General features: G+C 40.9%; 1 protein-coding gene across 3 annotated transcripts in view; it reads right to left on the reverse strand.

Moving 5' to 3' along the window:
- Positions 1–4,447: 4,447 nt before the first annotated feature.
- The window catches only part of ctnnbl1 (catenin, beta like 1), a 96,237-nt gene continuing 83,121 nt past the window's right edge, over positions 4,448–17,563 (reverse strand). For 2 of the 3 annotated variants that reach the window (XM_073938194.1, NM_200866.1), the window contains exon 16: positions 4,448–4,761. In XM_073938194.1, coding sequence (XP_073794295.1) covers positions 4,673–4,761 — 89 coding nt within the window. In that variant the 3' untranslated portion in view covers positions 4,448–4,672. Of the gene's footprint in view, positions 4,762–17,501; positions 17,535–17,563 lie in introns of those variants that run through there. The other variant, XR_012398275.1, reaches the window with a different exon arrangement.

Consider the following 17,563-nt stretch of genomic DNA (forward strand, 5'->3'; position numbering starts at 1 on the left):
ATAACTTTATTTATTTTGGATGGTGAAAGCAAAATTCTCTTACTAGAGTAATTATAGAGCCTCCCGATGGTGAATGCGGTTATACTCACGGCAGGTATTATTTGATCATTTGGTTGTTTATTTCACCGATTTAACCGTCAAACATCATCAGAGAAACGGGTTGAATTTCCGCTTAGTAAAAAAAACATTAGTGTTCCATTTGGGACGACACTACATACATGTACTATACTGTTGTGTGTGTAAGTGCATAAGTACATAGTGCATGAGTGCATAGTGTGCCATTTGGGACGCAGCTTTGGTCATTCTAAAGTGGAAGCCGGCGGATGTGCAACAACTTTATTCATAAGGTAATCACACAACAAAAGTTTACATCTAGAGTAGGCAAAGTTGGCCCATGGTAACCTTTGATTTGGCCCTCTGAGAAGAAGAGGGAGAATTTTGGGGAGTGTTGGGGTGAATGTCTTTAATACACATTGTCATTTCCAATTTGTTTTGTTTTATTTTTAAGCTACAAAAAAAGCATGTTGTAAATGGATTCAAGTTACTTTAAATGAGCATATTGTTGCTCAACGGATAGATCATAATTCAGTAGACAATGGTCTACAGCCAATCAGGATGCAGAACACAATGCGCAAATCAGGACGCAGAACACAATGCGCAAAATCTGCAAAACTGCGAGGCAGAGAAAGGTGAACTGTGTTATAGCAAGGGACCACTGTAATGCGTCTTTGAAAATTAACAATTGATGCCAAGTATTGCTATAATTCTTGAATCAAAATAAGTTTTTTTCGACTAGTAACGCTACTTTAATAATACTACTGTGATGCTAATATAAAATAAAACATCTTAAATCGAAAGTTCATTCAAAACTGAAAAAATGTCAACATTTACTCACCCTTTACTTGTTCCAAACCTTTTTTGATTGAGTATTTATTTTTCTTACTATAGAGGTTTTTCAGCTTTCTTCAAAATATCTTCTTTTGCGTTCAGCAGCAGAATGAATCTCAAAGGTTTGGAAAAACTCGAGGGAGAGTAAATACTGAGTAAATTTTTGATTCAATTTGGCTGTGGAGCTTTAACAATCATTCTCAACCTTCAGCTAAAGACTCTTTCCATACAGAAGGAGAGCTTAGTAAGCAAACTGTCTCTAGAAAGTTCCCTGGCCATCACGGCACATGCACGAACCCTGTGGGAGAGAGCGAGGATGAGATTGTAAATTAACAAGGGGATGCAAGAGAGGTTAGAAAATGAGAGAGAGTTGTGGCATCTTCACGCTAGCTCAGCAGGCCTGCGATTAGCGAGGGATTGTGAATCTCTGGCTCATCGCCACTGGACAAACATCTAATTAATGGCCATTAGAATCACAGCAGACACATCCTCTAAAAGAAAGAGAAACATCACATCTAGAGTGCGAAATTAACCACAACTGCAAGAAAACAAAATGTGTGTACAGATAGATTGGTTCAACAAGATCCCAGCGGCAAGCAGTTCGTCTGTCTGCACCATACGTGATACGACAGAAGCATTTAAATACCACAGAAATGCAGAATATGCAGAAAAGTGGAATCGAACTTGTGTACATTAAAGCTCATTAACATTAGTAAAAGTACCTGCTGAATGACTGGTCATGTTGGTTTGCACAGAGTCAAAGTTAAGCTGTACGTTTGCTAGCTATTTTCTTTTAAAGATCTTCTGGCACTTTTAGTATGGAAATAAATGGCATGTAAAATGTTATTTAAGCACACACTGGTAACGTTTAACAGAATAAAGCACATGATCAGCACGCGAGGTGATCACTGTTATAGTAGTTTATGCTGTTGTTCAGCTGCGGCGTCACTGTAAAACTACTTGTCGTTGATGGACAAAAACTCCTTTTAACATGGAATTGACAGCTTTTGTCATGTCACAGCTTCCCGACAGGTGTAGTTGGGACATGGTGTCATGGAACATCTGTAAATATTGTTATGAAACACCTCAGCATAATGGATACAGCTGACAACAAAACGTAACAAATTATTTTAAATGATTCATTACAAATTGTGCAGAGTTTTACACACTTCCTTCTGTAATCAAACATTGTGAAAGGGTTGGGTTAATCTTAGGCAATATTTGCCAGCAGCTAGCTCTCTGCAACTCTCACATGGTCGCCCACTGAAGCCTGGTCACTACCAGGATGGGAGACTACATGGGAAAGCTAGGTTGCTACCAGAAATGGTGTTAGTGAGGCCAGCAGGGGGCGCCCATCCTGTGGTTTGTTTTAGTCCTAATGACCAGTATAGTGACGGAGACTCTATACTGGTCAGTGAGTGCCAGCTAGAGGTCTGCATTCCCGCGGGACCCAACCAGATTTCTGCGGCGCGGGAATAAAGAGCGGGAGTGGTCGGTAATGGGTTTAATTTGGGACGGGATCTAGCAATATCGCTTCCGACTCCCGAGCGAGCACTCGTATGTGTGTGTGTAAATGAAATAGCGCGATGCTGTGTTTAGCTTGTTTGTTGCTGTGTGTGTATGTGTGTGTGCGCACGCTTGAATGAGAGGTGTGTGTGTGCGCGCGCGAATGAGAGAGAGAGAGAGAGAGAGAGAGAGAGAGAGAGAGAGAGAGAGAGAGAGAGAGAGAGAGCTTTGCCTGTGTGTGTGCTTGGTGCTTGTGTGTGTGTTAGTGCGCGCGAGTGAGAGCTTTGTCTGTGTGTGTGCTTGGTGCTTATGTGTGTGTGTTTATACAGACAGCTTGTTATAGGCTGTCTGGACTCTATAGCTGGGTGGTTTTCGGTTCCGTTCTCCCCCCGCTCTTTAGCGGGATCGGGCGCGGTGGGGAGAAAACGGGGCGGGTCGGGCAGCGGGACAACAAATGCTGAATGTAAGTGGGAGCGGTCGGGTTCCGCGCAGGTCTCTAGCCCCAGCTTTCGGGTGAGATGATAAACCAAGGCCCCGACTCACTGTGGTCATTAAAAATCCCAAGATGTACTTCGAAAAAGAGTAGAGGTTTAACCCCGGCATTCTGGCCAAATCTGGCCTCTGTCCATCATGGCCTCCTAACCCTTACCATATCATAATTGGCTTCATCACTCTGTCTCCTCTCCACCAATCAGCTGGTGTGTGTGGTGTGTGGTCTGGCGCAATATGGCTGCCGTCGTGTCATCCAGGTGGATGCTGCACACTGGTGGTGGATGAAGAGATTCCCCCAATGTGTAAAGCTCTTTGAGTGTCCGGAAAAGCACTATATAAATGTAAGGCATAATTATTATTATTTGCTAAACCTTTACAGGCGAATTTGTTTTAAGCTCTGAGGTTGTTATTTGATGAACCCATAGGTTAGCTAAACTCTACCTAGATTGGGTTTAAATAACCCACCATTTCATAAAGTATGGATTAACCTAAACATTGAGTTAAATTTGGTCCTATTAATTTAACAACAAAAAAAAAATGACCCAGCAGTTGGCCTTGACCAAGAATAGGGTTGAAGTCACAGCATTTTTTAAAGTGTACAGTACTCCAATTACATTACACCAATTAAAGAGTCGCACCACCGTGTATATACAGTATATAGCGTCACATCACCTTCCCTCATTTGTCCCAAATTACGTGACATCAACCGGACAGAGAAGCTTGGCCGGATCGTGTGGATTGAGCATGTCGTTATTAATATTAGGAGGAAAATAATTATATTTATGCTTTTTTGGAGACAAACACTTTGGACAACGCTTGAACTAAATTAAAAACCTTGTAAAAACTCAATTAAGACTTAACTTTTTTTTTTTTACTTTTAAGGGCCTCTTCGTTTTCTCATAATTGATTTATCAACTTTTAATACTTGTAAAGACCCTGCGGACACCCTGGTCTTGAATTTTTATCTTTTAAAATTATTATCATACTTCAATTCAAGGTGTGTAATGTTGTGACACTCCTTGTGGCCAACAAATCCCAATGGGAAAATGAACAGAAAAATACTTCAGGAACTAAAGCTGCTGAAAAGTGAGAACGTGAGAATTCACCTCGAGAATTTCTGCTCGTCTATTAAGAAGTATTTAATTAAGTCAGAAATGGCAGTGGTGACACATTTCTTACTAATACTAAAATATAACAAACCGAATTAGACTTGTGCTAATATATGACACTGTCAGCGACACAATGGCGTCTTTGACACACAATCCAAGCAGCAGCAGCAAGAGGGAAAAAAAACGAGCAGGTTTAGAAAGTGAATCCTGGAGCCTGAATCCATATAAAGGGACCTGAATGATGAGATGATAAACAAAAGGCTGAAAAGATAAAAAAAGACACAAGCCTCTGCTTAATCAGCTGTCTGCAGGAATGCAGGAGAGTCGTAAACGCAACATTTTCCTAAATGATGCTCCTGCACACGAGTTGTTCAGCGTCTGAATTGCTCTAATGAGACATTAAGTCTTGTGTAGAGCGACCAACAGTTTCTCGTAAACAAAACGGCAGCGAGTAAAGAAACGCACAGACTTTAATTACAAGAAAACTGAAGTTGTACAGACACAAAATATCTATCATTAAAAAAACAACAAATAAAATGTGTAGGGTGAAATCTCGCAGAATCAGCCACGTTATATTTAATGCTTTCCTACATTCTGGATGAAGACTGGATGGTTTTTAGACATCTAGTCATCAGCAGAAACGCAGAAAAAACCTACGCCCAACTCCAACTGGGTTTTTAGAAGTTTTCAAGTAGTTCCATAATCCTCTTCTGCTCGCTTTCCTTAAACTCCTCGCTCTTGCCGTCGCCAATGTTCTCTGCATATTCTGAAAAACGAGAAACAGGGTGTTTAGTCATTTGGATGAATTTCATGAACACCAAGAAGCCCTGCCAAGAAAGCCTTCCTAATGCCGTCTCAAAGGAAAGGCGGCATACTTTAATCCGGAAAAAAATAAAAATAAATAAAAATCAAAGAGAGAATTTGTATGCCTGAAAGTGTTTTGAAAAAATTTGTCACACATCCCTCGACTGCCCACCAGAGTCTATTTTCAGTCCTCCTCCTCCTCCACGTATGAGCCGAAAAAGGAGGCTTTAGAAAAGCTGAAGTCTGCAGTCCAGGGTTTGAGGTGCAGGGATTTTAGTAGCGCCATCTTTGAACGGGCAAATAGCTTTAAGAGCTGTTTGATGTGTGGCTTTGAGAGCGTGTCCCTCAGTCTGATCAAATCTGCCGTTGTGTGATTGAGGTCTGGCTATTTCGGGACACTCCAGTTTCTTGTAACCTGCAGCGAGCTGGAACGCTGCCCGAGAACTCAAAAGGGTCACAGACGTTACAATAAAGGCAACATATGCTTAGAACCTGACTTTTATGACTGCTCTGGAGCAAAGAGATCGAGGACATTTACAACACTTCTGCAATTTACACAGATTGAGCTTGAGAGGATCTTATTGATTTACCTGGAAATCTCTTCCACTAAAGCTCTGGAATGACATTAGCATCTGCACTGAGATCAGAGAAAATGCTTGAGGACATTTTGAGCCAGGTTTTACATCACTGCTGGCGAACAACACTGCTTCATGGCCACTTTGAAAATGCAGAATGAGATTTCACCAATCAATCAAACATTATTGTGGAATATTTCTGAATTCATTATAAAAGATTTATGCATCACATCTTATAAGCCTGTTAGAGCACTGGCAAAGAGTCTCTTTTGAGAAATCGATTCTGCGTTGATTTGGGGATTTTAAAATGCATCACTATTCTATTTAAACTAAAGCGCCTCCTGCTGTTAAATAATAGCCTAGAGCACCGTCTGCTGTTGAAAACTAACCTAGAGCGCCATCTGCTGTTGAAAACTAACCTAGAGCGCCGTCTGCTGTTGAAAACTAACCTAGAGCGCCATCTGCTGTTGAAAACTAACCTAGAGCGCCGTCTGCTGTTGAAAACTAACCTAGAGCGCCATCTGCTGTTGAAAACTAACCTAGAGCGTTGTCTGCTGTTGAAAACTAACCTAGAGCAACATCTGAAGTTAAAACTAGCCTAGAGCACCATCTGCTGTTGTAAACTAGCCTAGAGAGCCATCTGCTGTTGTAAACTAGCCTAGAGCGTCGTCTGCTGTTAAAAACTAACCTAGAACGCCATCTGCTGTTGAAAACTAACCTAGAGCAACATCTGAAGTTAAAACTAGCCTAGAGCACCATCTGCTGTTGTAAACTAGCCTAGAGAGCCATCTGCTGTTGTAAACTAGCCTAGAGCGTCGTCTGCTGTTGAAAACTAACCAAGAGCAACATCTGAAATCAAAAACTAGCCTAGAGCTCCGTCTGCTGTTGTAAACTAGCCTAGAGTGCCATCTGCTGTTGTAAACTAGCCTAGAGCACCATCTTCTGTAAAAAAAACTAGCGTAGATCACAATCTGCAGTACAAAACTAACCTAGAGCGCCATGTGCTGTTGTAAACTAGCCTAGAGCGCAGTCTGCTATTAAAAACTAGCCTAGAGCGCCGTCTGCTGTTGAAAACTAGCTTAGAGCAACATCTGCTGTTAAAAACTAGCCTAGAGCACCGTCTGCTGTTGCAAACTAGCCTAGAGCGCCATCTGCTGTTAAAAACTAGCCTAGAGCGCCGTCTGCTGTTGAAAACTAGCCTAGAGCGTCATCTGCAGTTGAAAACTAGCCTAGAGCGCCATCTGCTGTTGAAAACTAGCCTAGAGTGCCGTCTGCTGTTGAAAACTAATCTAGAGTGTCATCTGCAGTTAAAAACTAGCCTAGAGCAACATCTGCTGCTGAAAAATAGCCTAGAGCGCCGTCTGCTGTTGAAAACTAGTCTAGAGTGTCATCTGCAGTTAAAAACCAGCCTAGAGCGCTGTCTGCTGTTGAAAACTAGCCTAGAGCGTCATCTGCAGTTAAAAACTAGCTTAGAGCGCCATCTGCTGTAAAAAACATGTAAAAAACAAATATGCTTGCGTTTTCAGTCCCACATACATAGTAAGTGAAATGTAGACTTTTAAATAATGTAGTTTGGATGAAGTTGTCGGTGATTCTTCCTATTGTAAAGTTATGCAATGTGAAAGCCTCTGTTGTCGATCCATCTTGCAGTGTAAACAAAGCAGCGACGAAACACTAGCCCAGATAGACATGCAGTGGGAAAACATCTGACACACGACGACTTTGAAAATCATGGTGTGAAATTTTATTCATGCCGCTATATACATCACAGACAAAACAGAATAATGCAATAACTCGCTTATTTAGGATGGCTTTTAATACTTAATTGTATCTGCACTATTGTTGTGTATACTTTTATATTATTCCTCGTTGTTTTATAGCTCTTGTTTTATTGTATGGTGTCCTTGAGTTGCCAGAAAGGCCCCTTTAAATCAAATGTATTATTATTATAATATAGGTTTTTCCCCAATACGTTGCAGCCCTAATGAACATGTACCTTTAAAATAACAACCTTTTACAGTAAGAGCAGCAATGTGTGTTAACAAAAAAGTAAAAAGGGTCCATTTTGATTTCATGCTGACTTTAACAGAAGGTTTTTGGAAGAGTACACAGCAAGCGGCAAGCGTGTAAAGGTAGACATGCTCTCGGATTAGTTTCTAAGCCCTGCTCAAGCCCTGGGACAGAGGATCAAACCCAATGAGAAATAAATAAATAAATCAATAAGGTTTTTTAAAGGGGGAAAAAAATGGCACAAAGTGGCAGAGTGAAACACAAGCCCGAGGGCTGGAGACAGCGGCTGAAATAACACAGAGGGAGGATTGGGGGAGTCTGCATGCTGGATGATTTGAGGAGGATTATCCATTATGAGCTCCGAGATGCTGGAAACTTCAGCTTCCCACTGACACCAGTTCACACAGCTCAAGGTCACGCACGTAACAGAATGACACACTCCGTATGACTCAAATGTGGCCTTGGAGAGCATAGAGGCGTCTGTAGGCGGTTTCATTTCCCAATTTCCACAGTAAAAACACAGTCGCCGGCAAACACCGCAAATGAAAACCTCCCCGCACAAAGTGATTTCTACCAAGGTGACAGACATCTACAGGAATGAAATTAACTAGCGAGATTTAATAATAGGATGATGAAACTATATAATATTCAGATAGCAGGATAGAATAAAAGAATCATAAATAAAAAAAACTAACCAGCCAATGACAGGTGTGACAAAAACAACATTGGATGAAAGAGATGGATGGATGAACCAACAGAGCAACGAATGAATGACTAGATAAACAGACGGACAGATGGACCAACAGAGCAAAATATGGATTAAATGATGGATGAATAGACTAAAAGCAATATGGGTGGATGGTCCAACAGAGCGATGGATGGATGGATAGATAGACCAATAGAGCAATATTTAGATGGTTAGATAGATGGACTAATAGACCAATATATAAATGGATGGATATATGGATGGATGCATAGACCAATATATAAATAGATGGACCAATAAAGAACTATATGGATGGACGGATGGATGGATTTATAGACCAATATATTAATAGATGGACTAATAAACCACTATATGGATGGATGAATAAGTAATAGAGCAATGGATGGTTGGATGGGGAGACTAATAGAGCAATATATAGATGGGTGGATGGACTAATAGAAGAATATATGGATAAATGAACTAATAGACCAATATATTAATAGATGGACTAATAAACCACTATATGGATGGATGAAAGAGTAATAGAGCAATGGATGGTTGGATGGGGAGACTAATAGAGCAATATATAGATGGGTGGATGGACTAATAGAAGAATATATGGATGAATGAACTAATAGACCAATATATAATTAGATTGAGCAAGAGCAATATATGGATGAAAGGAAGGAGCAATAAATGGATGGATGGATGGATGGATGGGCAGACCAATATAGCATTATATAGATGGTTAGATGGATGGACTAATAGACCAGTGTATAAATGGATAGACCAATAGAGCGATGGATGGATTTATAGACCAATATATAAATAGATGGACCAGTAAAGCACTATATGGATGGATGGATGGATGGATGGATGGATGGGCAGACTAATAGAGCAATATATAGATGGGTGGATGGACTAATAGAAGAATATATGAATGATTGAACTAATAGACCAATATATAAACAGACAGACCAATAGAGCTATGTATGGATGAACGGAGGGAGCAATATATGGATGAATGCATGGATGGATGGGCAGACTAATAGAGCAATATATAGATGGATGGATGAACCAATAGAGCAATATATAAAGGGGTGGATGGACTAATAGAGCAAATTATGGATGAATGGACCAATAGAGCAATATATTGATGAGTGGACGGACTAATAGAGCAATGTATAGATGGGTGGGTGGACTAATAGAGGAATATATGGATGAATGAACCAAAAGAGCAATATATAGATGGTTAGATGTATGGACTGATAGACCAATATACAAATAGATGGACCAATAGAATACTATATGGATGGATGGAAGGAGCAATAGATGGATAAATGGATGGGCAGACTAATAGAGCATTATATGGATGGACCAATAGAGCAATAATATGAATAGATGGATGGATTGACTGGCTTATAGAGCAATACATGGATGGATGAAATGACATAACAATAAAATAAGATGGATGGATGGATGGATGGATGCAACAATGCATTTCTAAACAATTAATGGCTAAATGATAAACAATGGATGAATGAATTGAAAGATAAAAAGAAGACTGATAGATAAATGGATGGAACAATAGAAAGAAGGATGGATGAATGGATGGACAGAGGAGTCTATGGAAGGACAGAATGCAAGAGAGAATGACAATGGATGGATAAATGGATGGAACAACAGAAAGATGGATGGATAGGTTTTTAGAAGGTCAGAATGACAACAATGGATGAAAAAATGGATGGAATGATAAAAATAATGATGGATGGATATAATGACAGAAAAATAGAACAAATGGATGGATAGATGGATGGATGGATGGATGGATGGATGGATGGATGGATGGACAGATATATGGATGAAACAATATAAATAATAATTGGTGAAATGGAAAAAATGATGGATGGATGAAATGAAAGTTGAATGGATAAATAGAGTGATGAAACATTCATAGAATGTTAGTTAGTGAACGATGGATATATGGAAGTAACGGCAGGACAATAGAACAACGATCAGAAACACAAATAAATAGTCAGTGAAAGAACAATAGATAGTTCACGCAATGTTCCTCCAGTGCAGAAAGATACACAGGGCAACATGTCCATCAGGCAAACGAGCATCGCCGACAGTAAAACTGCAGAACAAACACAACCCGTCTAATTTGTGGTGTAACATTTGTTTTCATTTCCCTGTGATTGCGTTTAATGCGGCGTAAGCACATTTGCAGGAGTGTGAGACCTGCGGGCAGCGAGCCTGGCACTCGGACGCAGGTCTGACACGGGCACAGCTGCTGCAGAGGGCAGGTGAAAATTTCAATTTCTCAGAGCCGTCGCAGAGGCACAGAGCAGCTGCTGAGAGAGAGAGAGAGAGATCACACTCCTTCAGCCGCTCAGAGAGATATGGAGGTCCAACACACAGCAGACCATCATTGACCACTGGCAAACCTGCCAAAGCACTGCCCAGAGATTCACAAATGGATTACACCAATGGACCCATTTCACATTTCTGGGATTTCACATCATGGAGACCACTTTGTAGACTCATGGACATGCTGGTCTGAAAAGGAGGAGTGATATGGCCCGTTTCCACTGAGTGGTATAGTACAGTACGGTATGGGTCACCTTTATCAGGCTAGTGTTTTCACTGCCAAAAGGGAACCAATGGTGTAAAAACTGGGCGTGGTGTATGACAGAGTTTAAGTCGACGTCATTCTCACTCGAGGAAATGTCTACAGTAAAGCTGTACGGGTCGTTCACATATCATATGAGAAGCACTTCACAAAACAGATGCTTTATACACATAAATACTTGTGTACTGTATAAATGTTTATTACTTGAACATAACTTTTCTATGAACATGATTTGATTATAACTGCAGAACAATGACAGTGCGTAATAGCCTACTGTAACGTCTGCTATTATATTAAATAAATAAATGCAACATATATAAACACATACAGACCCTTACAGTCTTCGATACGTTATTAATTACAGTAAAACTACACACAGCATACATTTAGTCCTTATTTGGGTTCAAAAACAACACGAAATATAGCCCAGAGTCAGAGCAAACCTCTCATCTGTATCTTTATATTTCAGCAGCTCATGTGACTTCTGTTAGAAAGTAATTCCATCATTCCCAAGTTGATAATAATCCAAAAGGTGATGACTAGTTAAACATGGCAGTTTGTTCATGGTTTAGGTTGCTGAAAGAATCATTCGCTGCTTAGTTTTTCTGGCTTCTTCTTTGTTTATTAGCGCTTCACTCTCGCGTTTGTCTTTTTCTTTCTGAAAGGATCAGATGACGGAGACACTTGAATAATCACACACACGTTATTATCATCAGCTCAAGAAGTTCATAATTTCAAATATAGACGAGATCGCGAGCTCCCTGAAGAAAATTTGTTAAAACAACAACAGGACACAGCAGATTTTGTTCCTCTTGGCTTTGTGACTGTTCATCAAGACGGCAAGGTTTGTTTGAGCTCAGGTCGACCAGGGCTTGTTATTATATGTATATATTATTACTGTGTTATGTCTCGGCTGTGTATTGAAGAGTGCTTCCAGCTGCGTGTCTAGCTCCGCTTTTTGGTACCCTGCTGTCGTGCTAGGTATCCTTTGCAAAGGGTATCCAAAAAGTGGAAATTATGGGATGTGTTGAAAATAAAATGCATTTAGTGTGTTAACTAGCGACATTAGGAGTTAAGAAATGCAATTCAATCTATTTTTTGGTAGGACAGTTAAAAAAATGAATCAAATGAAAAAATTTTGAGCGATGGAATTAAAGTAGATCCTTGAAAAGGATTCAGTCGCAAAGGGACATTCCTTCACTGTTTCTGGTATTGTGACAAAATCATCTCTTTTTGGAAGAAAATACATCATTTTCTACAAGGACTCTTTCAGATATAATTCAGTTTTTCTCTAGAATTGTATGTGTTATATGGTGGAGTAGAGAATGTGTTGGACTCCCACACCAAACATCTGTTTTTAATTTTGGTCTATCCGGCAAAGAAATGTATACTTTTATTGTGGTCATCTCCTCAGGTGCCCTTCTTTAAAATGTGGTTGTCTCAGGTATGTGCACTTGAGAAACTTTTGCAATCTAAATTTGTCTTTTAAGTGAAAAATATCTAGGGCAGGACTATTCATTAAGACCGAACATAAAGAGTAGCTCATAGGGCTATTTCCTTTTACTAAAATAGCAATGCGCTCCAAACCTTTTCTTGATTAAGACATGTTGAATTCTTCCATCATTTGCAGGGTTTCTAAATTTTATTGTTAATTATTTCCTACCATTTTTAGAAAAAGTTGTCTATTATTTTCTGTAAAGCTCCTTCTGACCATGACATGTCCACACTTTGGCCGTACTCACACTATGTACAGTTGCCTCGAACCGGGCCAAAGCACGCTTGCCCCCCCTGCCGTCTCCCCCGACGGCCGGCGCTCACACCATATCGGGCCTCGGCACGCTTACGTCATCGCTGCTGGGCTGTTCAGTGAGAAGCGCTCTCTCACTCAGCAGCACAGTGGAGATTTCTCTAGTTATATCGTTTGAGTCGTTTGATATGCAGTTAAATATTTCGCCAAACAGTTCTTAGGGATGCGGGGACACGCAGTCAGATATTTCGCCGAACAGATTCGCCACTTTTGGCGCTCATAAACAATCATAAAGCTCTCGCGCTGGAGAAATGAGGAGGTCAGCTGTCATGCTGTGAGGAGTTCTCGTCTTTAATAAACTACGGCAGTTTGCGTTCACTGAACAGTAAGAATGATTTATAAATCCATATGAAAAAGTCCCTTAAAAGTCACGTCTCGCTTTCAGTTTCGGGCTTTGGCGTGTATTGCACTCGCACACAAGCGTGTGTGAAAGCCCAAGTGAACCGGGCTCAGGCACACCTCTTCCAACCGGGCTAGGGCCGGCCAAGTGAACCGTGCTTGAGCCCGATTCAGCGCACTCACACGTCTCAAACGATCCGGGAAACAGGCCTGGGCACGGTACGGATGGCATAATGTGAGTAGGCCCTTAATGGTTATAAGAGATGTGTTTAAGGGATTATATGCAACATTCTTCATTTATTCTCTTAGGTAAGGAGAAAACTTCACTTCAGCCAACTTATAGGAAAAATGTGCTCAATGCATTATAAAGCTTGAAGCATCAGAATCGGTACTCGATATCGGCCGATCACAATGACAAGGAATCGGTACTCTGTATCGGCTGCAAATATCTAGATCAGAGCATCCCTAATATTATTTATTTTGTTCTTTTTTTTTTGTTTTTTTTTCTGTGTTGTTGGAAACACTGCGGGTGCGTGAAAATGCTCTGTTCTGTTCTTTAACCTAATCAATCTAGTTAATTAGCCTTTAATGTCACTTTAAGCTGCGTACAAGTGTCTTGAAAACTATCTAGTCAAATATGATGTATTTTCAACAATTTTCAAAAATCGTTTTAACCATCAGGTTGTTTTGAAAGACAAAAGATCATGCATGAATCTATAATGATAACAATAATCAATCAAAAGGGAAAGACAAACAGAGAGAAAAAAGATTAAAAGCAAAATAAAAGTAAAAGAGAGAGCACAAGTTTGAGAGAGAAGAAAGAGCATGTGAGAGAGCAAAAAGAGAGAAAGAGAGAGAGCTGTCAAGACTTAATCAAGGTGCTGTGGGCTGAAGAGTGGGCGAAGCCAATGAGTAACATCACTCAAGAGAAAGAGAGAGAGCGCATGGAGGAAAAAGAAAGAGGGAAAGAGTGAAGAGAAACCCTTCATGAGCTCCTGGCCTGCAGAAAGCAATCCTCCTGATACTGCACTTATTGCTGAGTGAACTTATCTAAAACACTAAAGACTGATAAACGTCTGAGGAGTCTTCATCCATCCATCCACCTGTTCACACTGACCTCACCAGACTCAGTGTTCAGGACAAAAGCACACTTTCAGACTATATGAGGAGCAGGGGTGGCAATCCTATTGCATTCCCGCAATATATTATTGTGATAAGATATTATTGTGACGAGGCATGCGACGATAACCGGTTTCAAGGTTTGGAAAATTCAAGGTTTTAAAATCCACTCAAGGTCTCTGTTATATCAAAATGTACAGTATATGTACTGTATTTTTCATAAAATATAAAACACACAAAAAAATACTAAGTGAAAATGTGCAGAAAAAAATGTGAGTAACTTTTTATCTGATCAGAAAAACTGCACAAACTACAATTAAATAAAATTTACCAAAAAAATTCCAGCATCAAAAACTCATGAGACTGAAGCCGAGTTCAGACTCTATGATTTTAGCCCCGATTCTGGCTCGCCGAAAGGTTTTGAGAAATCGCCAACAAATGCCTGAATTCACAGGCAAATCGCTCCTCGTGCACATGAGTGACAATCACACAGTGTGAACTATCAAAGACGCCATCTGAGAGAATCGCCGATGAGTCGAATATTTGGAGCTGTCGGCGATTCAAATCATGCCGTGTGAAATGAGTTTACACTGAAAATAACATCGACGATCGCCTACAGAAAATGAAAGAGCAGCATTCACTAGTGTGTGTGTACCTGCAGGCCAGCGGGAGGTAGGGGGAGCAATTAAAAGCGCTCATTTTCGGTATAATTGGACTCAAGAAATGGGGGGAAAACTAGTGGAGGTTTGACAGGAGCACCCGAGTCACAACAGGGTCAAAAAAGAAAGTTGAGGAGAAATTACTAATTCTCCTCCTTTAAATTCTTCTTTCTCATTATGTCGTTAATAACAAAAAATATACGACGTGTTTTTGGCTGTGAGATGTAGTTTGGGCGAAGTTGTCAGCAATTCTTACAGTTGTAAAGTCATGCAATGTGAAAGCCCCTGTCGTCGATCCATCTTGCAGTGTAAACAAAGCAGCAACGAAACACTAGCCCAGATAGTCATGCAGTGTGAAAACATCTGTGACACTACGACTTTGAAAATCCTGCAGTCTGATCTCGGCATAAACCTGACACTTTTATTTCAGAACAGACTTCAGCAGAGTCCCAAACCTTAAATCTCGCACACGAGGACTTAAACAGCTTTTATATTGTCATATAGCGCAGGTATTTAAGCATGTTAAGAGCGAGAGAGCCGCCACGTAACCAATGCAAACTAAAATAAAACTAGTGCATAGCTACATCATGAACATAAATCACGCCATGGACATTACATTAGGATGCCTAAAGGTTTAAAAAGGCCTAGGTTAAAAGATGGCCAAATGAGAACCTTTCTGTCATAAACTATAGTGAAACAGCTCGTCAAAAAGTAATCTAAAAAATGAAACCCTGCAAACAGATTAAATACAGGAATGGAGTAAAGAGCGCTCCTTTATTATCAGCTGTCAGTCAGCGCCCGCTCTTTTTTTTTCTGGTCATTGCACCTTTGCCCTGTGGCCGTGCAGACAATCGGATACAAGTCACTTTTAAAAGATGATGTAAGCCGGTCATCACAAATAAAAAATAAAATAAAATCACTTACAATCACAAAATCTGAATTTACAATCAAGATCTGCAGTGCAAATGTAGCCTTAAGGCTCCTACACACCGGGACGTTTTGATTTTGCGTTTATCGTCAGCGTTTTACAAGACGTTTTTCAGTGTTTAAACCCAAGCGCTTTTCACTGGCGTCAAGCTGAAGAGTATGCTAAATCACTCTTTTGACGTTAGATGGCGCTGCACAACTATAAGCTTCTGACACCCGGTTATAACACAGAAGAAGAGGAGGAGAGGAAGTTTGCACGTTTGTTTATAAAGTTACTGGTGACTCAAACAAGCATAGATGGTTCAAGCAGCAGCTCCAGCTCTAGCGATGAAGAAATGATTAGTGTTCACCAGAGCAATAAGCAGCTCCACGTTCATATCGCCTCTGGGCATCTTCTTCAATGTGCGCTCGCACTGACAGTTTTGCACTTGAGCGCCTCCAAGTGCTGTTTACAGTAACTTCAGCAGCTTCGTGCACGTGAACAAAAGTGCCGATCTGATTGGTGGAAACAAAAAAACGAGCATGAGGCGTTTTTTTTGAATGACGCTTTTGTGCCTGGCGTTTTGCGCGTTGGTGTGCACGATCACATTGACGCCCTTTATTTGGTTACAAGGCGTTAAACGTCGACAGAAAACGTGAGCAAAAAACGTCTCTGTGTGCCTGGGCCTTTAGTTTTCCACAGATGATGATGATCAGATAAACATGTGCATGATGGGACGCATTAATGCATAAACCAGCATTTCCAGCACATTGTAAAACATCTGAAATCTTGTTTTGGTCATTTCTCAAACACCTCAGCTGTCAGTCTATCATCACAGGGCTTCAGTATTACTATTATTCTATTATTAATCCCTCCAGAACTGTGTTGAGCGTCTGTCTGCGCTCCCAAAGAGCGCCTCGCGCCTCCAAAAGACACCACATTCACCACGTTCATTGCGTTTCATCTTCGTCTTATGAGGTGCAACTCATTTATTAGAGAAAAAAAAACACCACAGTGGCAAATCCCAAGGCATTAAACTAAATTTCTCTGATATTTGCAAAAGGTGGTTTGCCATCTCCAGGTTGGTGGAAAGTCCTTACCCCAGGTAGAGGAGTTTAAGAATCTCTGGGTTTTGTTCACGAGTGAGGGAAGGATGGAACGTGAGATTAACAGGCTGATTGGTGCAGCGGCATCAGTAATGCGGTCGGTGTACCCGTCCATTGTGGTGAAGAAGGAGCAAAGCCGAAAGGCAAAGCTCTCGATTTACCGGTCAGTCTATGTTCCTACTCTCACCTATGGTCATGAGCTTTGGATCATGACCGAAAGGACAAGATCTCGGATACAAGCGACCGAAATGAGATTCCTTCAAAGGGTGGCAGGGCGCACTCTCATGGATAGGGTGAGGAGCTCTGACACCCGGGAGGAGCTCGGAGTAGAGCCGCTGCTCCTCCACATCGAGAGAAGTCAGCTGAGGTGGCTCTGGCATCTGTTTCAGATGCCTCCTGGACGCCTACCTAGGGAGGTGTTCCAGGCATGTCCCACCAGGAGGAGGCCTCGGGGAAGACCAAGGACAAGCTGGAGGGACTATGTCTCTCGGTTGGCCTGGGAACACCTCGGGATCTCTCCGGAGGAGCTGGAGGAAGTGTCTGGGGAGAGGGAAGTCTGGGGTTTCCTCCTAAGACTGCTGCCCCCGCAGCCCCGGAAAATCGGCAGAAGATGAATGAATGAATGAATGATATTTGCTCCAGTTTATCAGGAGGTGATGCTTTTGTTCTCTTTGACTCATAAACCTCGACTTGTTTCTCCCCTCAAGTTGGAAAGGTTACGCTTCTCTAGATTTAGCAAACAAAAGGTGTATGACAAAACATGGGGCCCCTTCCTTAGATGTATAGTTTATTAATGTTTCTGTAATATTTTTTTCTAGTAATAATTTTTTTTTTCTTCTCTCCACTTCCTCTTTACATGTTATTCTATTTTGTTTCTTATTCCATCAGTCTGGCTAAAATGTCT

This window comes from Danio rerio, chromosome 23 (assembly GCF_049306965.1).
Source record: "Danio rerio strain Tuebingen ecotype United States chromosome 23, GRCz12tu, whole genome shotgun sequence".
Lineage (NCBI taxonomy): Eukaryota > Metazoa > Chordata > Actinopteri > Cypriniformes > Danionidae > Danio > Danio rerio.